The sequence below is a fragment of the Nicotiana sylvestris genome, chromosome 4, assembly GCF_000393655.2.
Source record: "Nicotiana sylvestris chromosome 4, ASM39365v2, whole genome shotgun sequence".
Taxonomy (NCBI): Eukaryota; Viridiplantae; Streptophyta; class Magnoliopsida; order Solanales; family Solanaceae; genus Nicotiana; species Nicotiana sylvestris.
The window spans coordinates 164,110,123-164,134,179 of record NC_091060.1 but is presented as its reverse complement, the minus strand read 5'-3'; the positions used below and the strand labels follow the sequence as shown (position 1 = coordinate 164,134,179).

At 35.2% G+C, this 24,057-nt stretch overlaps 2 protein-coding genes across 6 annotated transcripts; both read right to left on the bottom strand.

Annotated features, from left to right (window-relative positions):
* Window positions 1-4,272: 4,272 nt before the first annotated feature.
* LOC104249730 (inactive protein kinase SELMODRAFT_444075-like) lies at window positions 4,273-8,971 on the bottom strand. Of its 4 annotated transcripts, none has more exons than XM_009806210.2 (8): window positions 8,638-8,971; window positions 8,406-8,542; window positions 7,414-7,518; window positions 5,955-6,982; window positions 5,674-5,834; window positions 5,358-5,434; window positions 4,819-5,143; window positions 4,273-4,636 (listed from the first exon to the last, which is right to left on the bottom strand). In XM_009806210.2, coding segments are annotated over exons 2-8 (1,833 nt in total). In that variant the 5' UTR covers window positions 8,408-8,542; window positions 8,638-8,971; the 3' UTR covers window positions 4,273-4,501. The 4 variants fall into 4 exon arrangements, with proteins under 4 accessions (XP_009804512.1, XP_009804511.1, XP_070028421.1 ...); XM_009806209.2 differs by having other exon boundaries at window positions 7,424-7,518; window positions 8,638-8,959; XM_070172320.1 differs by lacking the exon at window positions 8,638-8,971 and having other exon boundaries at window positions 7,414-7,513; window positions 8,406-8,496.
* A 4,020-nt stretch (window positions 8,972-12,991) lies between these two features.
* LOC104249729 (cytochrome P450 CYP82D47-like) lies at window positions 12,992-22,815 on the bottom strand. 2 transcript variants are annotated; one of them, XM_070172321.1, is made up of 3 exons: window positions 21,766-22,815; window positions 14,629-14,707; window positions 12,992-13,387 (listed from the first exon to the last, which is right to left on the bottom strand). In XM_070172321.1, exons 1-3 carry the CDS (start codon window positions 22,717-22,719, stop codon window positions 13,248-13,250), a joined length of 1,173 nt encoding a protein of 390 aa, XP_070028422.1. In that variant the 5' UTR covers window positions 22,720-22,815; the 3' UTR covers window positions 12,992-13,247. The 2 variants fall into 2 exon arrangements, with proteins under 2 accessions (XP_070028422.1, XP_009804510.1); XM_009806208.2 differs by lacking the exons at window positions 12,992-13,387; window positions 14,629-14,707 and adding an exon at window positions 15,452-16,178 and having other exon boundaries at window positions 21,766-22,807.
* Between the last annotated feature and the right edge of the window lie 1,242 nt (window positions 22,816-24,057).

The following is a 24,057-nucleotide window of genomic DNA, read 5'->3' as shown; positions in this document are numbered from 1 at the left end:
AAGATTCAACAAATTATTTACACAATTGTAAGAGGACCATACAAGTCAAAACACCAAGTCATCTGCTAAATTACGATATATGAAAAAGCATAGTATAGCAAACACAGAATACTAAAGCTTAAAAATCATAGTAGAAGGAACTTTAAATGATAAACAATAGTAACCATGTAAAATGCCTATGTTAATGTACAATTTATTGTCATTCATCACAAGAATTCATAAGAAGCATCAAATTTTCCCATTTTACAGTACTCATCAATGAAGGCAGTATAGCTAAAGTTTCCCACTTCAGGTGTCTTTCCTATAGAAATCCTATATGTCTGTTCATTCTATAGCCTTCCAAACAGTGAGTTGTATACCACCATAGTAAATATGTGGTATCGTATAAATAAGACATTGATAAGAGTATATGTTATCAAGGATAAAGGCACACACAAGAGTTGTTGATTCATTAACGGTAGACCTTCATGAGTACTTTCAAAGGACATATACAATTTTTGTTGTAATATCATTTTTGTTTCACTCTTGTGCTAAGGTATTTCTCTTTGTTTCATGACTTTTTATATTAAACTGATGAACACCTGGTACTACAGGTCAGGTAACCCAAGCTCGGTTGTAGCACAACCATCCGATGTTAGTAATAGATTTGGAACTTTACTAAGGGGAATTGAGTTCCTAACAATTTACTAAGAGATGTGTAACTAACAAAATAAAAATTATCAATGTTCCTTTGTTAGAGTTTTCATTTGTCATGTGAGTCATTCTACTCATTAGCTAAAATAGATATACAAACCCATTTCCTTGGTAGAACCTTTGGATAAGAGATCTACCAACACTTGCGTGAATGTGGTCGTCCTACAAAAATACTCAATTAGTAAAATGACTAAGTTATTCCGTATATGACTTTTACTAATGCATATGTAAACACTGAATAACATAAGTAAAAAGTTTAAAAGCATAGCCTTTTCATCCATCAGAATAACCTCAATTGAAAATGGACAATCATGTTTGTCGCGATCTGAATTTTCTCAAAGCTTAACAATACGAACCAAATATAAAATATATTTGAAATAAAGTGTTGGTAATAAAAAAGAATCAGTAGTGTGTATATTCATATGCATTGTTCTATAGTTTCTGGAGATAATGATTGTAGAACTTTTATTAGATAATCATTCCACAATTGGAAAAAAATCAGAACTGATTACATTTTGTGTGCGTTGGTATATTTTCAAAAATTTACAAAGTTTTAACCAAGACCTTAAATTCAACAAAGTACAATAGACTTAGAAGTATATTTCTAATTTTATCGAACAATTTAGAACAGAAAAGAAAGAAGAAAAAAGAACGAAAAGTGAAAAATTGCTTGTGAAGCGGATAGGGGCAATGAGCCAAAGAATTGACTTGTTTCCCCACAACTGTGATATCCCACAATAGATAGACGTATACTTGCTACAAATTAAAAATTGTGTTTAAATTAAAAATTATAGAAGCTATTGAGTTTTGTGGCCATGTCGACGACAAAGCAAGCATACCTTCAATGAAAAAGAATAGCTTCTATCTAGAATTCCTGCTTGATGTGCACAAAGGAGAAAGAATTACTGATTGTTAAAGTAGAAACTGATTTCAAAAGACAGTGAAATTATGTTACTGAGAATCCCAGCAGAAGAATTGGTGGGTTAGGAGTAGGGGTGTTCATAAAAATCCGAAAACTCGAACCAAACCGAAAACCAAATCAAACCGACCAAAAAAAATTATTCTTTTTGGTTTGGTTTGGTTTGATTTTGGTTTTGAAATTTAAAACCGATCAAATTTGGTTTGGTTTTGGTTTTAATTAAAAAAAAAACGAACCAAACCGAATATAGGAGTAGCTATTTTAAATTTATTATTACACCTATATATATTTATACTTTTATACAAAGTTTTAAAAATTTTATAGTAAATATTAATCATTTGCACTTTTAGTACAATTCTTTACCTTTACATTCTAGTTTAATTTGTAGTTTTCTTTTGTTAAGTGTAAGAATCTATTTCATGTAAAAAAATAATATATTTTTAATTGAGTCCTTAAATTATTCATCACTATTTGATTCAATTATTATCAATATATCTTGGTAAATAATAGACTTCTCAAAGGGCAATTAATTTGATAGTGTTACGTTGAAAATGAGGTCGCCGAAATGTGTGTTTGGTAGTGTATGTCTTATATTTAAGAAAAACCGAAAAAATAACTGAAAAACTGAAAAACCGACATAAACCGAATCGAGAAAAAACTGACTTAATTGGTTTGGTTTGGTTCTACTATTTGAAAAACCGACTTACTTGATTTGGTTTCTTTTTAGAGAAAAATCGATTCAAACCGAACCATGAACACCCCTAGTTAGGAGTTAGAAATCGTGGTGTGAGATCGTGGGAATGAAGCGCCATCATGGAAATGAAAGCCGAATCTGTAGGAATTGATATGTTTTCGGTCAAAGATGTGGAGGGAGGAGTTATATTATGTGTGGGTTCCAGTATATAATTTTAGTTTGAAAATTATTATTCCCTTAAAAAAACATAGATATTTTATTATTTTGAAATTCAAATTTTAAAAATAAACTAATTTTACCTAACTTGACTAATATTGTCTTAAAATTACCACATGGCATTTTCTTCACGCGACACTTGCAAATTGTCATGGCTGACTTCCTTCCTACTATTAATAATAGATAGATTATGAACTTCCCTATAGAATAAATAAATTTTATTTATAAAATAAAAAGATAGTATTTAAGCATATATAATGTTAGGATAATAACATATTGAGCATAGTAAATAATTTAATTAGAACAATTTGTTCGCAATAAAATTTTTGATGTTAACAATAATTATTTAAGATAAAGGTATTTTTATAATATAATTATATATTCTTGAAAATTATGCTAAATTATTTCATTATTCTGATATTATATACGCTAGAATATTAATTTTAATTTTTAAAATAAAATTTATTTTCTCTATAGGTAAGTCCATAATGTAGATTAAAAAGAGAAAAAAATTATGATATTAAAAAATTTAAAAAAAAAAAGATAAAAGTTTATAATTTAGAGGGCAAAATAGATATTTGACAATCAAAAGTTTAAAAAATTTAGTTGAGTGACCTTCTGGTGCTATAGGTAAAGTTAAGTGGCTTTTATGTTACAAACGAAAGAAATATGACTTTACTAGATAATTTCGGATAACTGAGTGACCATTTGAGTAATGGACTCTTCAATTCACAATTTATAGCCTGTTTGGTCAAGCTTATCAAGAGGTCAAAAGTAGTTTTTTTCCCCAAAAGCATTTTTTTCCCTAACTTAAGGTGTTTGGCCAAGCTTTTTTGAGGAAAAAAAGTGCTTTTGGGAAGAAGCAAAAGCAATTTCTGAGGAGCAGAAAAAAGTAGTTTCTTCCCAAAAGCAGAAGCAGAAGTAGTTTTGACTTTTCTTCTTACCAAAAATGCCCTTAACAAAATATAATATATACCAAAATAACCGTTAAACCTAATACTTAGGATATTAATGTATAAATATTTCTTCTTATTTTTAGGATAGCTTTCTAATATATAGTGACTTTGGGGGTGAATGCTTTTATATTTGCTGAATGATTTTTAATATATTTAATTTATATTAAAAGAATTAAGTACTTTTTAATTTTATTTTCATATTTTACTTAAATAAAATGAAAAGATTTAATTATTGCATGTAATAACAAATTTTTGAGATTATTTATTTACTTATAATATTAACTATTAAGTAAATTTATTCATGTCCTTATTTATAATTTGATACTTAAAAGCACTTTCTGAAAAACTTGGTCAAACACAAATTATTGCTCAAAAGTGCTTTTCAGAGTAATTAGCCAAACACAAACTGCTTCTCTCCAAAACTATTTTTTTCAAAAGCACTTTTAAAAAAAAAAACACTTCTCAAAATAAGCTGATTTCTCCAGCTTGGCCAAACAGGCTATTACTCGAAGTTTAGGCCCCATATTATGTTGTCCATGCTCTAGTTGGTAGGTCTGGGCAGGCGGGGTGTTAATTTGTCCCACATCGGTTGTGGCAGAATATCAGTAGATATTAACTCAGCAGCCAACAGTATCTTCATCGACAAATTACAAGGTTCGTTGTCCTTGCAAACAGAAGTAAAAACAGATATCTGCTCGAGTATGGACTAAGAAACAATGCTGGATACTGAAACAGAAGGCCAAAAATGAACTATTGACTCCTTTGGTAGTTTCATTTCACAAAACATTTTCCAATTGAGAGAAATATGGAAATAAAATTCAAGAATGAACTTACATCTATATACACTGGAAATGTGATACATTGAGAATAAAAGAAGTTCAGATTGTACAAAATGTAACTAGAATTGTATGACAACTTTATCTATCTTAGGTTGGAACTATTAATTCTGGTGTATGAAGGGAAAATGACTACAAGAAGATCAAGGCTTCACATCACTCCAAGTAGAATCACTTGCCGATGTTCTTAATAAGAGAGCCTGCGAGAATGTCTCTTTGATACAGGATGGTTATTAAAATTCGATCCCTGCATGTAACCACTTCTACTGCCAAATGAATTTGAGTCAAAAATGGCACCACCTCCTTCTAGTATTTTAAGTACCTGACAGTTTAGAAGAAAAAATTACTAGACTTCTCACCATTTTAAGTACACTTTCCCTGAATTGACATTAAAGGAGAGGAAATATCCAGTCTGAACTCTAAAGAGGTACAATAGGCCTACTGAACGAAAAAGAATACACAAAACACACATCTCTAATAAATAACAAAAGAAGAAACGAAAACCTTTGAAATTGGAGGTCGCAGCTGAGGATCTTCCTGTAGACACATAAAAGCAGCATGACTCATCGCCTGTAGTTCATAAGGAAAGTTTTCAAGCGGGGATGAGGTCAAGTTGGAGTCCAGCAACTGATTTTTGAATGCTGAAAGATGATATGGTCCATTTCCAGCAGTAGGGGAAAGGCTTCCTGCAAGAAGGTGCTGACTTCTGTAGCATTGCAAGTCATTGGTTCTTCTACCAGTAATCAACTCCAATACCACCAGGCCAAAAGCATATACATCAACCTTCTCCGTGACTTTTCCATCATTGGAGTACTCTGGGGCAAGATACCTGAAAAACAATTTGTCTTCCACCTTAACATAGAGAAGAATTTTTTAAAAAAGAAGGGAAAAAGAAAAAAACCATAAGCAGCCTTATAGCTTGGGATCTCTGCTTATTAGGCGTCAGCAAAACTAGGCTGAAAAGTTTTAGTCTATCAATAATAATAACCAACAATTAGGGAAAGATTGAGATGTACATAGACAACAAGAAAATACAAAATCACCTTGAAGTTCTAATCAGATGTTCATCTTCAGAAGCTTCACATTCATTGTACAATCGTGCAAGCCCAAAATCAGCAACCTTAAATAAAGCAAACCATCTGATTAGGTTTTGATCACTGCTTTTACAAAAGGATAACTGTGCTTGTCCATAACACATGCAACTATAGACAGCTGAAGATCTCTAAAATTTAATAGCTTTTCTCATCCAAACGGCACATGTATGGAGTTGGTTCATCTGATGTAAAAACATCTGCTGTACCTGACAATCAAAAGCTGGAAAGATAAACATGCTTCAGCAGAACTACCAGTAAAACTTACCAAAGGTTCAAAGTCGTGAGTTAAGAGAATGTTTTTAGGTCTGAGATCTCTGTGAACTATACATCCCACTCTGCAATCTTCATGAAGGTAACGTAAGCCTCTTGCTGTCCCAATAGCTATCTTAAGGCGTGAGCTCCAATCTAGAGCTGTTTCCTTCGTTCCTGCAAAATTTATTTGAACATTAAGGTGTTTCAAGTCCAGAACTGATTGAATTCCATATAAAAGCTGCACCATAGGTTGAATAGGAGATGAACTTTAAGAGAAAATTGAACAGAAAATACCATGCAAATGAAAGTCCAAGGACTTGTTGCAAATAAACTCATATACTAATAGTCTCCTATTTCCCTGAATGCAGTAACCAACCAGCAGCACAACATTCCTGTGCTGGGCACAGCTCAAAACTCGAACTTCTCTACGAAAATCAGCATCTGCTTGAGATCCAATAAATTTTAGCTGTTTTACTGCAACAACCACTCCATCCCTTAAAACCCCTTTATGAACCAGACCAAATCCACCTTCTGCTAGAAAATTTGTGCCTGAGAATCCATTTGTTGCTTCCTCTAGCTCTTCATAGCGAAATTGTTTTGGAGGCTTTCCAAAAGAAGGTGCTTTACATTGACAGAATGAACATAGAGGAAGAGGTATCGAGGAAGTTCGACCTAAAGAGACTGCTTCTCTGATGCTAGAGTTAAGATAGTCCCTGTCAGTGTCTCGATTGAACTTGCTTCCTTGGGTATTCAGGTTTTGGTTGTATTCAATAGAATTCTCATGTTTATTTCCAGAAGTGACAGAACGTGAGGTAATTTTGCAGTTTTCTACAGCTGAATTGTTGTCAGCAATAATATGGTTTTGCTGAATCCAAAGGATTGTTTTATGAGTATGACTTTGAGATTTAGGAACTGTTGACAGAGTTATTATCCTTTCCCCAAATGAGTGCAGATCATTTACATGATCGCACACACTTTGCTTGTGGACCGGTGAAAATGTTTCTCTACTGAACCCTTCATACAGGGGATTCCGCTCATATAGGAGGAACGTGTCTGGATCAGTCAATGAATTCAGTAATGGAGTTCTCATATAGGATGTTCTTTGATCCTCGGGACTGCTCACTGGAGTAGAATGCTTCATTCTTTCATCCTGTATTTCTCTACTATCCTTAACAGGAGAGGAATTAGCAGAAAAGAAAGGGGTTTGAAGTTCCTCCGAACATCCTAGATTTAGCCTGAGAACTTTCGGTTTGGAACCCTTCATCACTACAATGTTGCAACGAAGTTCTTCCATGCAATGCTTAAGCTCTAACTTCAATTTTCTGTTGAACAAAATTGATAAAAGAAAAAGAACATGAGTCCATTTGATATCAAAACAGGGGAAAGAAAAAAGGAAAAGAAGCATATTGCCTTATGCACAGCAAAGAATGATGAGATAGTTCCATATAAAACAGTAGAGAGAAACTAGGAAGCAAGTAACAATCACAATTACAGTATACAATAAGGTACATGGAGAATCTATAGAAGTAAAATACACCACCTATGTACATGGTCTCAGTTAGAAATTAGAGGAGCAACAACATATGGCATATTGGATTACAGCTTTTTCCATAATCCAACAATATGCATGCAAATCAACTTGAAGGTATTGGAAAACATCTATTCCGCGTAGGTAATAGAAATGAGGCAAGGAGAGGAAAAAAATATTTTAGGCAAACGGTGCATAGAGAGAAAAAGGATATAACACATTTACATGCTATTACTTGTCCAAAATGACCCAGCTGACTGCATTGTTTTTTGCTTCAGCTGCCACCACACCAACAGACAAAGCTGAGACGACCTTAATTCGCACCCTGACCTACAAAAAAGAAGGTGATTTAAATGACAAACTCATTATTGTTATGTTTATTTGGTAGGTTAATATCGTTTTCAGACAACAGTCACTACAATTTCCTTCTTAACAAGCGTAAATCTTATTCTTTATCTTTAAAAAAAAATATAATTACTTTTCTGCACACTCTCTCTTTCTTTTCTTTCAATTTCCTCAGTCCAGGAAAAGTAAAGTGTCAACCGCACATTGTAGTGCTAATGATTGATCAGCAAAATTATCATTGAGTTATCATACCTAAGTCAGCAGAAGTATAAAAGATTCCTTTAATATTTTATTACCTACCAGCCATTTCTTATGGAGAGCACATGCAACCCATTATACATTATTAGCTTCAAGTACAACAGTTTACATTGGATCCTGACAAGCTTAGAATCTTCTTAAACCTTAAAAGAACTCAATCATATCAGACATTGAGATTGAAGAACCAATTAATATTTGATTAACAACTGAATTTTATTTCTATCCACTACAGTGTAAAAGAAAATTATTTGTACAGTTAAATGTGCGTGGCTATGTTTAATCTACACATTTATCTACAGTTGATTTTAACTTACACCGAATTGCCAAAATGTTTTTTTTATACCATAAGTAGATGAAAGTTAAACTCTTTATAGTGACTTTCTAACAGCTGAAATTACTTACTGTTACTTTTTACCACCGTTGACCAGAACGACATCGTTGCACACAGTAATTCAATCAAACAACAGACGGTTAAAACTTAAAAGTTAAAAGCAGTTCCCTCCTAGTAAGGCAAATGTAATTACCAGAGTCGATGGAGGATAGTTAAAAAGGGTAAAAGCAGAGGCACTTGAGTCATTTTTACTACTGGTAAAAAGGAAGTAAGTTTTACTTACATCTATGTGATCGTGAAATTGAAGAACCATCTGAGAACAAGTCTCCGTGATTTGTCCAATTCGATCATGCGAATTAGTCCTTCCATTACTCCGGCAGTCACCTCTCATCCTCGGAAATCCCCAAAATCTCCTTCTCTCTGTAAAAATCGTAAAAAAAAAAAAAAGTGAAATTAAGAAATTAGAACGGTTTCATAAGCTTAACTTGCTAAAATTCATACACTAGTAAAATTACCGGTTTTCTCGACGGCAAATACGGCGAGCAACGTAATGCAATCGCCGGGACGAACAACGTGAGTGAGAGCCCAAGCTAGTGCAGTCTTAGTGATCACCTTCTCCGCCTTCACGGCGACAATCACTTTGTCGGTCAGATGAGGAGAAATGCCACGTGGCATCGACTGAGTCCGCCGTTCGGGTTTTGGCGGGAACATTGTATGACGTCAGATTCCGGCGACCGATGTGAAGCTTAAGCTTCGGGAGAAGGAGAGAGAGTTTTGTTTCGAGTGTTGAGCGGTTGGTTAACTACTTGTCCGGGGGAGAGCTATGTGGTCTTTAGTATGGGCAGCTAAGAGGTGAGGAGTGATTGTGATTTGTGATATTAATAATGAAATGAATACTCGCTTAACTGTTAAGAAAGTGACTCTAAGTTGGAATTAATTTCCACAAATGCGGCAAATTAAACCATATACTAATAGAGGTAAGTTAATCTGCACTTGCAATAGATGTAAGGAACCTCATATTTCACAGTAATAAATTTAACTTATATACATCAATAATGTAAATCAGATTTTTATTTATTTATTATAGAAGGTAACATTACAAATCTCACTTTCATGAAGAATTACTTTGTACTTTTGGAGTAGACACATCAATTGCAGCAAACGTAGAGGAAGAAATACTTACTCTTCGGACTTAGATGTTGACACCATCTATTTCTATTATTGATTATCTTCACTATGGTCAAAATTTATGATTAGGGAAGGATCATATCTTTTCGAGAGTTTATTTTTGTGACCCTTTTTTTGAGATTACAGGGTCATTTTGCCGGGTTCTTTCGATATAATTTCTTCGGTGATAAGAAAGTTTTAACAATGTGTGTATATAAACTCTTTTATAGATACATACTTAAAATTCATTTTAGACAGCCATTTGAAAAAAATTCTGAGTTAGAAGCGATTTATCCCTTTAGCGGTGCGGTCTTATTCGATGTAAATTCAAATTAGTTGGACCATCATTAGTATATGGATATATTTCTTAAGACGAAATACAGATGCAGTTTTAATATTTTACTACTTACTATTTAGTTGTAAGCTAATTCCAATTTCAGAGGTCTAATTAGTTGAAGTGGGCAGCAATAGCTATTAATAAGAACTGTGTACAACTCATATTTCTAAGAATGAATGTTTCGATGACCACTTCTACAATTGACTCAAAAGATATTAGAATCTTTTTGAATAAATCAATTAAAGAAAAAGAAGGGGTAAATCTTAATTAAACATAATAAATTCCAGATCAATAAGCTAATTGAAAAAATAGTACATGAGATGAAATAGAGGTAATCAATCTTATTGAAACTCTTTATTGTGGCTCCCATTAATCAATGAGGGAGGTTGTTTACATGTTTTTCTGGAGATTGCTTCATTCTTCTTGCATTATGAAGATTATCGAAGAGAGAACTAAGGAAAGAGGAAGAAGTGAAGAATCATCCTCCTAACCGAAGATTTTCCCCTACTATATATAGTCATGGGACCTTTGCTATTTACTTGGTCTGACGCTCTCTCACACTATGTTTGCCTTGATCGTCCTTTAAACGTTGTTTCTTCTGACTAGACGGGTATCGAGAGTGCTGGATGTGGAATAGACCATGTCGTCTTTCGCTGCCTTGCCGCCTGGACGGGATGTTGGTCAACTTGACCGCAGCGGTCAGATTTTGACCAATACAAGAACGTAATGCCAAGGTTTTGGTAACTGAAGCTTGTATTATTAATTTTTTTTTTTTTGTTGAGAAAACACTTAATCACATATCAGACCTTCGTTTAATTTTTGAAGCAATCTCAAGAAGAAATTAATTAAACTTAGCTATGCCAAGTTACCTAAATTGTTAAGTACATATGACTACCATGTGGATTGATAAAGTCATGTAAAAGAAGAGTAGTAATTTATTACAATATGTTAAATAACATTAATATACTAGTACAATCAATATGTATAAGTTAAAGGTCCTATGCGCATATAAAAGGAATCAAGAAAGCTCAGCGTAAACATAAACAGCCAAGCAAAACAGACTAATTGGGTGTGAGCTGCAGACAGGGGCGGCCCAAGGGTCAAGCCACTAAAGCAACGGTTTTAGGCCCCCAAATTTTTTTTATTGTTTTTACTCGTATTTGTATTGCGCTCCCTGACTAATATAGATTCGTATCATATAAAGCCTAGTAAAAGAGAGAACACGTTTTAACAGGATTTATTTCAACCACATGACTCGAACCCAATATAAGGTAAGTTGGATCATATACATCTCACAGTAATCTTTAGAGGTAGGGTCTAAATATATTGGATATGTTAAAATTAAAAAAAATAAATTATTTTATAAAAAGTAAATATAAATTTTAATTTAGTATTGATGTAACCGTTTAAGCAAAAAATTGGAGAAAGAGAATCACTCCCCCTAAACCGTCGTCACGAATATAAAACTTTTCATTATTTAAATTTGACGATTGACATCATTAGTGAGGTACCTATATTATTATTCTTCTTTTACATTTTTCACTAAAAAAACGTGCAATTCAATAGTCCAAGTCTTATTATTTATCTTTCTCATCAGAAAACGGGTACTACATTGTTATATTCTCTTCTTGATTTCTACAGAAAAAAGCTTAAGTTCTCGATAAGTTATATTGTTCTCTGTAAAAAAAAAAGAGTTTTATTTTTTCTATAAAAAACAAGAGTTGAAGAGTACCATTGAATAAAACTATATTGCGCATTCTTTTTTTTCCTTTTTCCCCCCCTCATGTTTCAAGCATTTCAACAAGTATATTAGAACATCAAAAATTATTTTGATATCAAGTTATAAACTTCGTGAATCTAGTTCAATTATCTAAGATCAATAATATCTTAGGAGAGATTAAATTATTTATAAAAGAAACTATTAACAACTTTACATCTTAAAAAAATAGAAAAATAGACTTCCATTAAAAATATAGATAAAATTTTTTTCCTTCCGATAGGCCTTAGATTAAAAATTGGCTTTAGGCCACCAATTTTCTTGGCCCCCTGACCGCAGAAGTGCATGATAATGATGTATGGAAAATAATATAGTGTTGGGATGCAAAGATGAGGACTAGAGACTGAATACTTTATAGTGTACATTTGTATTTATGTAGAAATATTGATCAGCTTCAGCTTTCAGAGTAAGGGAAAACATGAGAAGCTGCCATTTGCATTAGGCCCGCCATGTTGTTTTCAAGACAGGTCACACGAAAAATCATGTGATTACACTTATTACACCATCAATGCATCCATTCATTTTGTTACCTCATTATTACTCAATCAATTTCCTAATCTTAGAATATCGCCTTTACTATTTTTTCCTCTTTATTTCATGAAGACTTTTGGTTTCTAACGCATTCTGTACGCAATATATACTAATTTATCCTATATGTTTATCATTAGATTTTAACGCAGATACTGAGATTTGAGAGTTTTTCCCAGCTCGAGGTAGATTCAAGATTTTAAGTTAGTAGGCGCAGATTATTACTGCATCTACTATTCTTTTGTGACAATAAGTATAAATATGAAAGGATAATACCTCAAACTAGTCTTGATTTTACTTACGACCTTAAAGTTTGCGGATGTCCTCCACCTTTCAAGAATCTATATGATCGAAAGTTAACTATAAGATAAATTTTCTTTGGAGATTCTTAATACATGCGTTGAAATCCGCCTAACTACTTACTACTCTACAATCTTTAAAATCAAAAATGAAATGAAATTTAAATTGGTCGAGAAAAAGAACCGCGCTAATCAGAATTTCTTCAAGGCTTAGAAGGCATCTTATGGTTTTAATAGCCAAGGGTTGGTTCCTCGTTATATTAACCCATGGGCCATGAATATTATGCGTAATGTGGTATTGATCACACTCACATGGGGCGAGCTGGCTGGCCTGGCCATGAAAGGGTCAACACATGCAAGTGATCATAAAAGCTCAGCCATTTCCCCAAGACTATGTACTTCAGAATTAAGTTTTGGTTTTCTTCCCAATGATATTGCCTCATCTCTGAGATGCTGAGTCTGAGACATCACAGCCATTTCCATCAACCAATTGAACGCCATGCCATTCCATCCCAACGTAACTAACTTTTTAAAGTTTTCATATGTATATATGATGCCTAATATATATATGGAGGTAAAAATATTCTAAAAGTTTTGATATAATATCTCAAATAGGCTCATCATTTTTATTTGTTCCTCTCTTTTCTTTTTCCAGTTAATGTGAATAGGCTAACAGTGAAAAAGAATTTTTACAGTATCGAGTAGTTAAAAATCAACTAAACATGATTTTTAACTATATATATATAAGCATGAGTTGATAATTTGGAAAAAGAACGAACTTAATCTGCTGTTACTGATAGTGTCATTTTATTTCTTTACATTATTAGTATCTAACTTATATATGAGATTTATAGTTAGTAGTCAAAACAATGAAGGAAGAAAAAAAAGACATTCTTAAAACAAGGGGAAGCACAGAAGTGGCTCCGTCCAGGGTGGCAAGAAGGCAGTACCTTGTGCGAGCTTGCGATAATGGATTGATGATGTCCAGGCCAAGGCGAACTTGGAATACTTGTAGAATCAAGTACCTGATTGCAGCCAATCCAGACAAGAAAAGAAAAGGGAGGAAAAAGATAAAAACAGAAATAGAAACAAGACAGAATAATTGATATGTGTGTAAGTTGGCCTTGCCCAAATCCTAAGTCTGGATATTGGCCCATCTGCAAAAAAAAAAAAAAAAAAAAAAAAAAATTAATTTCATGTACAGAAGCAACCTCCAACATTGTCTCCCAGTATAGCATAATTAAGAAAGCGTTTTTAGGGTCCACTTGTTAAGCTGCATTTCGTAGCATTGAATTGTAGTTCGTTTGATAATGATTGAGTGAGCGAACTATTTGAGCCACTAATTATTTGCCACCTTTAACGATTTCTCCCTGTTTCCAAAAAATCTGCAGTTAAGCCATTATTTCAGGAGCTTACTTACAGAAGAGATCATGACTAATATTTCTTGAGTTATTTTAGGTTCAATTTTAAGCTGACACTTCAGGTTGTGTGTTTTAATTCATCAAATTGACGCAGAAGCACATAAAACGTGAATTTGTTGTTGGTGTGGGTGTGGGTGCAGGACCTTAGGGATTCATGCCAAGAAATGCATTAGCTCCTACCTTATTTAAAATTATAATCCATGAATAATTAAGAAGCTTTAACATTAAAATAGAAGATTGCTTTAAGGTTTTCAGCGGTCAGGGTTTGAATTATGTTAGTCTTAAGGAAAGACAAAAAAGATTTTGTACAGATTTCTAGATAAACTGCAATATTACAAGCGCCTTTGGTCGGCTCGCCAAGGCCTTGTCGGTAGTGGTTAAACAATCTTGGGCTATCTTCCAATCATCGGGGCATTTGCATCTATACCTGTTTTTAAAAAAATTACAAGCGTATTCACTTTTTCGCGTAATTTCAGCATACGGGGCTGAAGTAGCAAAGACAATCACGTCAAAACTTCAGCATTCTAGTAGACGGGACTGAAGTAGCAAGTGTGCTGAACCAAGTGTGTGTAATTGTTGAACTTAAGCATAGTAGCTGGAGTTTTGTTCTCTATTTGCTGAAATTTTTGTTTTTGTAACTGGCGAACTTCAGTTCTAGAGCTGAAGTTTTTGTTTTTGTAACTGGCGAACTTCAGCTCTAGAGCTTTAGTTTTTGTTTTGTAACTAGCGAATTTCAGCTCTAGAACTGAAGTTTTTGTTTTATAACTGGCGAACTTCAGCTCCAGAGCTGAAGTTTTTCTGATTTGCTCTTGTCTCACACATAAAAATGTGTAAGCATCTATATTTGTTTCGCGTTTCCATCTTACAAACTTTCATATTACTTTATATACTTCCGATCAATGTTTCAAAAGTCAGTCATAAAGCAATTAAGCAAAGAAGTAAAATAAAATCAGATAAAAAAGGATGGAACATATTACGTGCAATCGTCAACTCTTGGATAGCATTAGGTGTGTCCTGAAATAGGGGAGGCAGGCTCTTATATTTGGTCAATAGAACCTGCAACATCGAAAGAAGATAACTCGATGTTAAGAATAAAGAGAACAATTAACGAAGAAAGAAGAAGAAGAAAACAAAGGAGGAGAAGGAGGAGGAGAAACGGGGCTGAAGTTGTTTAAAATGTGGGTACAAGTTAAAACTTCTAAAAAAATGGGTATAAGTTAAATGGGGGCAAACAAATAGAGCGCCCCGTACAATTTTTATCCATCATTCACCATTAAAACCTGATGGGCCCCAAATTTTACTGTGAAGATTGGCCCATATTTGTCTGCAATGAGGCCCAAAATTTTGTGAAGGCAGTAGAGGCAATGAAATGGTGGAGATCCATTGCGTTGGATTCGAGAAGACGAACGCTTAATTAGATGACTAATTAGTTATGAAAGGAGTTGTTCTTAGATAAGACAAAAAATTATGCTAGATTTCACGGTCCACGTGAGAGTGAAACTAAGGTCATTAAGCTATTGGTGACGTGACTTTAGCATCTATGTATAACATAAGGCAGAAAACTTACATTGACTTTTGATGTATCAAATAATCAAAACATTTTGTTCTTAGAAAAATTATGGCGATGTAGTTCCGATCGAGAGAAAATTACACCAAAGACGTTGACAGAAACTTTGAAGAAAAAAAACTTCAGCTGAACGGATCCAAAGTTTACAACTTGAAATTTCCAATGCAGGACTCTAAAAATAATTAATGTCATTTGTAAGATGATGTCAAAAGTTCTACAATCACACTTGAAAATTGAAATGTATAACTTTTGAAGTCGTCTTATTATTTTCACTTCAATATTAGTACAAACTGAGTATACACCATTGGCACGAGGCACAAAACTTCATTAGCATTTTCATTCGTAAAGGTTGGGAGCCAAGCGAGGAGCAAGAAGAATTTCGAGAGGAGAAGCTTTAAGGATTGTCAATCCAAAGCTCTCACTCATATCAATTGGTTCATTCGAAGGCCTCTTAAGTTCAAACCCCTGTAGCAACCCAGCTAATACAAAAGGCACAGCTTGAAGGGCGAAAGAAATTCCAGGGCACATTCTTCTTCCGCTACCAAATGGTATCAACTCAAAGTGAGTTCCTCTAACATCGACATCCTTATGTGTCGTCAAGAACCTCTCTGGCAAAAACTCGTGAGGATTTGGCCATAAATCTGGATCGCTATGAATCTTCCAAATGTTCACTAGTAAGCGAGTGCCTTTTGGTATATCATAGCCACTAATGGTACAATCCTCCATTGACTCGTGTGGTACGGAGAGCGGTGCAGCTGAATATAAACGCAATGCTTCTTTAACAACAGCTTGAAGATACACCAAGTTCTTGATATCTGAATCTTGAACGCATCTGTTCTTCCCAACGTGAACATCTAGCTCATCTTGGGCCTTTTGTAGTGCTTGGTAGTTGTTTAGGAGTAAAGATAAAGTCCATGTCAGCGTTACGATTGTGGTGTCCGTACCTGCTGATAGCAGAGCCTACCAAACCAAACTCAACAATTTCAGCAATAAGCTCCACATATGAGCACAAGGGACTATCATGGAGAAGTCAAGAAGATCAATGACAAGTTTATAAAAGTTATTTTTGTTGAAGTTTGGCAAAATGCCAAAGTCCCACATTGGTTGGGAGTTAAGTTTGGGGGGATTTTTCCCCTATAAAAGAAGGCCTAATGTTTAGGATTGAAACACACCTCTCATTTGCCTTCTCATCTGTTTAAGGCATTTGTATCTTCTCTCTTTAGTATTATTTCACTTGTATTTTTGGAGTGGAATAAAATATTTGGTTGTGTCCGAGGAGTAGGCAAAATTAGCCGAACCTCGTAAATTCTGGTGTTCCCTTTATTATTGCTTTATTGTCTTATTTATTATTTGGTGGTTGTCATAATTTTTGGTATAGTAGTTGTGACTTATTCACACTCTATACATTTGGCTTCCGCAACAATTGGTATCAGAGCCAAGGTACTGTCTAAGTATGCTCTGTGGTTGCAGCATAGTCTGATCTTCCACATCAGAAAAGATTTATCTTGGTAACTGAGTCAAGGTTCTGTCTGAGTATGCTCTGTGGTTGCAGCTTAGTCTGATCTTCCACACCAGAAAGGAAATAATCTTGATTTGTGTCGTCAGCTATTAAATAATATTTGTGTCAAAGATGGGAGACAATAAACAAGAAGAATCTACATCAAGTGTCAACAATACGTCATCATTGGCATCTTCGCTTATGACAAGAATTGTGTCAAATGCGAAATTTGCGGTCGAAATATTTGACGGGTCCGGACATTTTGGGATGTGGCAAGGCGAGGTTCTAGATGTCCTTTTTCAACAAGGGCTAGATCTGGCCATTGAAGAAAAGAAACCAGATGTTATTGGAGAAGAAGATTGGAGAATTATCAACCGTGTTGCTTGCGGTACCATTCGATCCTACCTTGCTAGAGAGCAGAAATATCCATACACAAAGGAAACTTCTGCAAGTAAATTATGGAAAGCACTGGAGGATAAATTTTTGAAGAAAAACAGTCAAAATAAATTGTACATGAAGAAGAGACTGTTTCACTTCACCTATGTTCCTGGTACCACGATGAATGAACATATCACCAGTTTCAATAAGTTGGTTACAGATTTGCAAAATATGGATACAACTTATGATGATGGTGACTTGGCCTTGATGTTGTTGGCGTCACTTCCTGATGAGTACGAGCACCTTGAAACTACTCTACTCCATGGAAATGACGAAGTTTCTCTCAGAGAAGTTTGTTCGGCTTTGTACAGCTATGAACAAAGAAAGCGAGAAAAACAGAAGGGCGGAGAAGGAGAAGCACTATTTGTGAGGGGTCGTCCTCAAAATCAAACGAGGACAAAGAAGGGAAGATCCAAGTCAAGATCCAGACCCAGCAAAGATGAATGTGCCTTTTGTCGAGAAAAAGGGCACTGGAAGAAAGACTGTCCGAAGTTGAAGAATAAGGCCAAACATAACAATGGAAAGGCCATTATGGATTCAAATGTAGCTGATTGTGATGATTCAGACTTCTCATTAGTTACAACAGAGTCATCAACATCATCAGACATATGGTTGATGGACTCGGCTTGTAGCTATCATATGTGTCCCAACAGGGACTGGTTCATGGAATTTCAAGAAGGAGAATATGGAGTCATCCACACAGCGGATAACAGCCCTCTTACCTCATATGGCATTGGTTCAATACGATTAAGGAACCATGATGGAATGATCAGAACATTGATAGATGTTCGATATGTACCGGATTTGAAGAAGAATCTCATCTCTGTGGGAGCCCTAGAATCAAAAGGGTTCAAAATCATTGCAGAAAATGGAGTGATGAGAGTATGCTCCGGTGCACTAGTGGTAATGAAGGCTAATCGGAAGAATAATAATATGTACCGCTATCGTGGCAGTACAGTTATTGGGACAGCGACAGTAACATCCAGTGACGACAAAGAGGCAGAAGCAACCAAGCTATGGCACATGCGCTTGGGACATGCTGGAGGAAAATCCTTGAAAACTCTATCAGATCAAGGATTGTTAAAAGGAGTAAAGGCTTGCAACTTGGAGTTTTGTGAGCATTGTGTCAAAGGGAAACAGACAAGGGTTAAATTTGGTACAGCGATCCATAATACTAAAGGCATTTTGGATTATGTACACTCTGATGTTTGGGGTCCTTCCAAAACACCTTCATTGGGTGGGAAGCACTATTTTGTAACCTTTGTTGATGATTTTTCTCGAAGAGTGTGGGTGTATACAATGAAAAACAAAGATGAAGTGCTGGGAATTTTTCTCAAATGGAAGACGATGGTGGAGAATCAAACAGGCAGGAGGATCAAGTGTATTCGCACAGACAATGGAGGTGAATACAAAAATGATCATTTCAATAAGGTCTGTGAAAATGATGGCATCGTCCGACACTTCACTGTTAGACATACACCACAACAGAATGGAGTGGCAGAACGTATGAACCGGACCTTGCTGGAGAAGGTACGGTGTATGTTGTCCAATGCTGGCTTGGGCAAAGAATTTTGGGCTGAGGCAATTACATATGCATGTCACCTCATTAATCGTCTACCATCTGCTGCTATTGATGGCAAAACACCATTTGAAAAATGGTACGGAAAACCTGCTGTAGATTATAACTCTTTGCACGTGTTTGGCTCAACTGCATATTATCATGTGACGGAGTCAAAATTGGATCCAAGGGCAAAGAAGGCTATTTTTATGGGAATTACTTCTGGAGTCAAAGGATATCGCTTATGGTGCCCTATGACAAAGAAAGTAATATTCAGCAGAGATGTTACCTTTGATGAATTTGCTATGGTAAATAAGGTAACAGAAGATACCAAACAAAATGAAGGTGCTTCTAAGCAGGTGGAGTTTGAGGGAAAATTTATTTTTCCTACACAAGAAGCAGAGGAGGAAACAAATGAAGATTACCCTCTGGAAGGAGAGCCAGTAGAGGAGATTCCAACTCAGGAATCTCAACAACAACTTGAATCAATAGCAACCAGCAGGCCAAAAAGAACAATAACGAAACATGTTCGTCTCATAGAGACGGTTGCTTGTGCAACCTCAATTGTAGCTGATGATGTTCCTACTACTTATAAAGACGCTGTCCAAAGTTCAGAAGAAGATAAGTGGAGGATTGCCATGAATGATGAAATACAGTCCCTTCATCAGAATCATACATGGAGATTGGCCAATCTCCCGAAGGGAAAGAAAGCAATTGGGTGCAAATGGGTATTTGCAAAGAAGGAAGGATTTCCTAACCAAGTAGATGTTCGCTACAAAGCAAGATTGGTGGCCAAAGGATATGCTCAAAAGGAGGGAATTGATTACAATGAAGTGTTTTCTCCAGTTGTAAAACATTCCTCCATTAGAATTATGTTGGCTTTGGTAGCACAATTGGATTTGGAACTAGTTCAGATGGATGTAAAAACTGCGTTTTTACATGGAAACTTGGAGGAGGAAATCTACATGACTCAGCCAGAAGGATTCAAAGTTGCTGGAAAAGAAAATATGGTGTGCAAACTTGAAAAATCGTTGTACGGATTGAAACAATCTTCTAGACAATGGTACAAGCGATTTGACGAGTTTATGTTGCGGCAAGGGTACAAGAGAAGCAAATACGATCATTGTGTGTATTTGCACAAGCTTAAAGATGGTTCCTTTGTATATCTTCTCCTATATGTTGATGATATGTTGATAGCTTCCAAGAATTCGGAAGAAATTGATAAGTTGAAGATTCAACTGAAGAAGGAGTTCGAGATGAAGGATTTGGGTGAGGCAAAGAAAATTCTTGGCATGGAGATAATTAGAGATAGACGTTCAAAGAAACTCTGTTTATCTCAAAAGGAATATTTGAAGAGAGTACTTCAACGTTTTGGCATAGATGACAAGACTAAGCCAGTTAGTACTCCACTTGCTTCCCATTTTAAGCTAAGTACTACTATGTCGCCAATGGATGAAGCTGAACGAGAGTATATGTCAAAGGTACCATACGCAAATGCTGTTGGTAGCTTGATGTATGCAATGGTTTGCACAAGGCCTGACATTTCACAAGCTGTTGGAGTTATTAGCAGATATATGCACAATCCAGGGAAGGAGCATTGGCAAGCTGTGAAGTGGATTCTACGGTATATTCATAATACTGTAGATGTCGGGTTAGTTTTTGAGCAGGAAGACAATCAGTTTGTAGTTGGATATTGTGACTCAGATTTTGCGGGTGATATGGACAAACGAAGATCAACTACTGGTTATGTGTTTACTTTTGCAAAGGCACCAGTTAGTTGGAAGTCTACTTTGCAGTCAACAGTTGCTTTGTCTACAACAGAGGCAGAGTACATGGCTATTACAGATGCTGTGAAAGAGGCAATTTGGCTTCAAGGATTGCTAAAGGAGCTTGGTGTTGAACAAAAAGGTATCACAATTTTTTGTGATAGTCAAAGTGCTATTCAATTAGCGAAGAACCAAGTTTATCATGCAAGGACGAAGCACATTGATGTTCGGTATCATTTCGTACGAGAAATCATAGAAGAAGGTGGAGTCACGGTGAAGAAAATTCATACTACAGAGAATCCTGCTGATATGCTGACAAAGGTGGTGACTGCGGTCAAGTTTCAACATTGTTTGGATTTGATCAACATTGTTGAACACTGAAGATTGAAGATGAAGACACAACCAAAATTTGTTATTGAGAGAGAATTGAAAATGTGGAATTTTGCCAAGGTGGAGATTTGTTGAAGTTTGGCAAAATGCCAAAGTCCCACATTGGTTGGGAGTTAAGTTTGGGGGGATTTTTCCCCTATAAAAGAAGGCCTAATGTTTAGGATTGAAACACACCTCTCATTTGCCTTCTCATCTGTTTAAGGCATTTGTATCTTCTCTCTTTAGTATTATTTCACTTGTATTTTTGGAGTGGAATAAAATATTTGGTTGTGTCCGAGGAGTAGGCAAAATTAGCCGAACCTCGTAAATTCTGGTGTTCCCTTTATTATTGCTTTATTGTCTTATTTATTATTTGGTGGTTGTCATAATTTTTGGTATAGTAGTTGTGACTTATTCACACTCTATACATTTGGCTTCCGCAACAATTTTCGTACTCAGAACACAATGAACCGATGATTAATGAATGAAAAACGACTTAGATTATATACACTAACATGAAAACAAAGTAAGTTTGTATGATGTTGACGGTAAATTTAGATATTTTCTCTCGAAGAATTTGAACACATGAATTCCACAAATTCATGAGGGAGCTTCGTTAATTCAAAGCTAAATACGTGATAACTTCATAACGACAAGACGAGTATGAACACGTGAATTCCACAAATTCATGAGGGAGCTTCGTTAATGCAAAGCTAAATACGTGAGAATTTCATAACGAAAACACGAGTATGAATAAATCAAAAATACGACAAGGAACAAACTTAGAACAATTTTGAATAGTACACAAGCAAATGTGTGTGATTGCAGCATATTTCAGAAATTCTTAGTCAAGTCAATAAATCATACAGTTGGTGTACAACTTAAAACAGAACAAATTTGGAGTATTAAAGAACGTACCATACAAGTAGCTTTGATAGAGGTATCGGCATCAAACCCAGGAAAATCTCTGTTTTCACAAATGGACAACATTACATCCATGAAATCTTCTTCCTCACCAGATTTAATCCCTTTAGAATCCCTCCTCCTTTTATGCTCTCCTAACCATTCTTCAACAACAGAGTCAATTTCTTTTGCAACTTCTTTCATTGCCTTCTCATGTCCTCCTATATCTAACCACCTTAAATAAGGTAAAAAATCAGCTACAACAGTAGCCCCTAACAACTCAAAAAATCTTCTAATTGCTTTATGAGCTTTATTTATTCCTTCTCCTTCACTACATTCTTTTCCAAATAACATCTTCACCATAGTATTCATAATTACATTCCCTAACCATTCTTTCATCTCCATTTTCACTGCACCATTTAAACTACTACTACTTTTATTCTTCAGCCAGTAGTTATACGTTTCTTTGATAGCTGATTTTACTTCAAATTCTCTTATGTGTTTGAGCATTTCAATTCGTCGACTGGACAGAAATTCAATAGTGGCTATTTTCCTTATCTCTCGCCAATAAGGTCCGTAAGGAGCAACCCCAAACATGGCATGGTTGTAGCCTATGATTTCTGAAGCCAAGGATTTGGGCCGATTTGCAAGGGCCAAATCATTTGTGGTGAAGCATTCTTTTGCTACTTTGGGATCACTAACCACAACAACTTTGTATACACCAAGCTTCAACCCAAAAATTGGCCCATATTTTTCGGCCATTCGAGCTAAGACTTTGTGAGGTAGCTGATCAGATTCAGTTCCAGTGAGAAGGTGGAGATGGCCAAAGATAGGCCATGCTCCTGCTGCTTCAGGTACCCTTTTGATCCTCTGCCCATTGTTTCTTTTGGTTGAGAAAAATTGGTTGTAAAGAAAGAATTTAAAAACTAAGGAGCTAGCTAGTGTAATGGCAATCAATAAGAAATCCATTGCTAGATATTTATGTGATGTGCTAGAGCCTTTATATTCAGAAGTATACTCTAAAAAAAAAAGTCTATTCGTTGAAATTTTGATGTTTTCGTCCTCTTCCGTTTCTGGCAGGATTGCGGCCTAGCTAGCGTACACAATAAGGAAACAATATTCAATTTATTAACAAATGATAAAATTGCATTGGGAATGCAATCAGTGGTGGACAGTGGTTGACAGTGTAAGATAACAAAAACAAATGCCAAATGGTATAGAGTTGGTAAACTTTATTTACATACGCCTTCGGTCAAAATCGATCACAGTCAAGTGACCGACTATGCCCGGTCAAAAAATGGGCCAAAAAATCGACCGAATTTTTCAAAATATTTTATTTTTTAATTTCTTTTACGAAACCGATCAATTTGGCACAAAAATACGGAAAAATATTTTTGCATCTAGCGAAATTTATTTTTCAAGAAATCGATCAACTTTGGTCGATTTTTTATTTAAAATAAATTAAAATTAATGTTCAAAAAATCGATTGAAATCGGCCGGTTATTTCGACTGGTCATTTTAAGAAACTGATCGATTTCGGCCGGTCATTAAAACCGACAGACATCGGTCAGTTATTTTCATGCAAAAATGTAATTAAAGAGTATAAACGAAATAAAAGGTAGTCTTAAAACAAAATCCATTAATGGTGTAGTGGTAGAATAGTATCCTGCCACAATAGAAATCCTGGTTCGATTGCCAGATGGTGTATTTTTTAATTACATAATTAAAAATACCGACTAACTTCGGTCGATTTTTTCAGCAATTTTTTCTTAGGAATTTAATTGACCGACAGAAATTGGTCGAAAAATATCGACCGAAGTCGGTCGATTGGCTCTACCGATCATACGATTACCGATAGCCACGAATTAATCGGTTTTCGATCGATTTTTACCAATTACCGACCAACATCTATCAGTTTTAGCCGTCGATTCCCCCTCCCCACCCCCCTTTTTTTAGTATTTTTGAAAAGAAAATATGTATGTTGTCATCAGTGATTTCTTTAATATCGCAACATGCATAACCACTAAATTCACGGGATAACAATTTCGTATATGATATGAAATAAAGACTATAAAGTAAAGACAAGTATAGAGAGAAACTGATATATTATTCGAATTCAAACTGATGTACATAATGAACTGAAATCTCTTCTATTTATAGAAGAAAGAAAGCTGCTTTGTAAGCTGCTACTACAAGTTGTTGTGTAAGCTAATACTACAAGCTGCAGTGTAAGCTACTATAAGCTGTTGTGTAAGCTGCTACTACAAGTTGTTGTGTAAGCTGCTACAAGCTGCTGTGTAAGCTGCT

Excerpts from the sequence above, each read along its gene's own strand:
- LOC104249730 (XM_009806209.2), bottom strand. The coding sequence starts at position 8,833 with ATGTTCCCGCCAAAACCCGAACGGCGGACTCAGTCGATGCCACGTGGC. Across the intron at positions 5,835-5,954 it reads CTTGGACTTTCATTTGCATG|GAACGAAGGAAACAGCTCTA; the intron begins GTATTTTCTGTT and ends TAAATTTTGCAG. Across the intron at positions 5,144-5,357 it reads CATCTGATTAGAACTTCAAG|GTATCTTGCCCCAGAGTACT; the intron begins GTGATTTTGTAT and ends ATTGTTTTTCAG.
- LOC104249729 (XM_009806208.2), bottom strand. The coding sequence starts at position 22,719 with ATGGATTTCTTATTGATTGCCATTACACTAGCTAGCTCCTTAGTTTTT. Across the intron at positions 16,179-21,765 it reads CTATCAAAGCTACTTGTATG|GCTCTGCTATCAGCAGGTAC; the intron begins GTACGTTCTTTA and ends TTGGTTTGGTAG.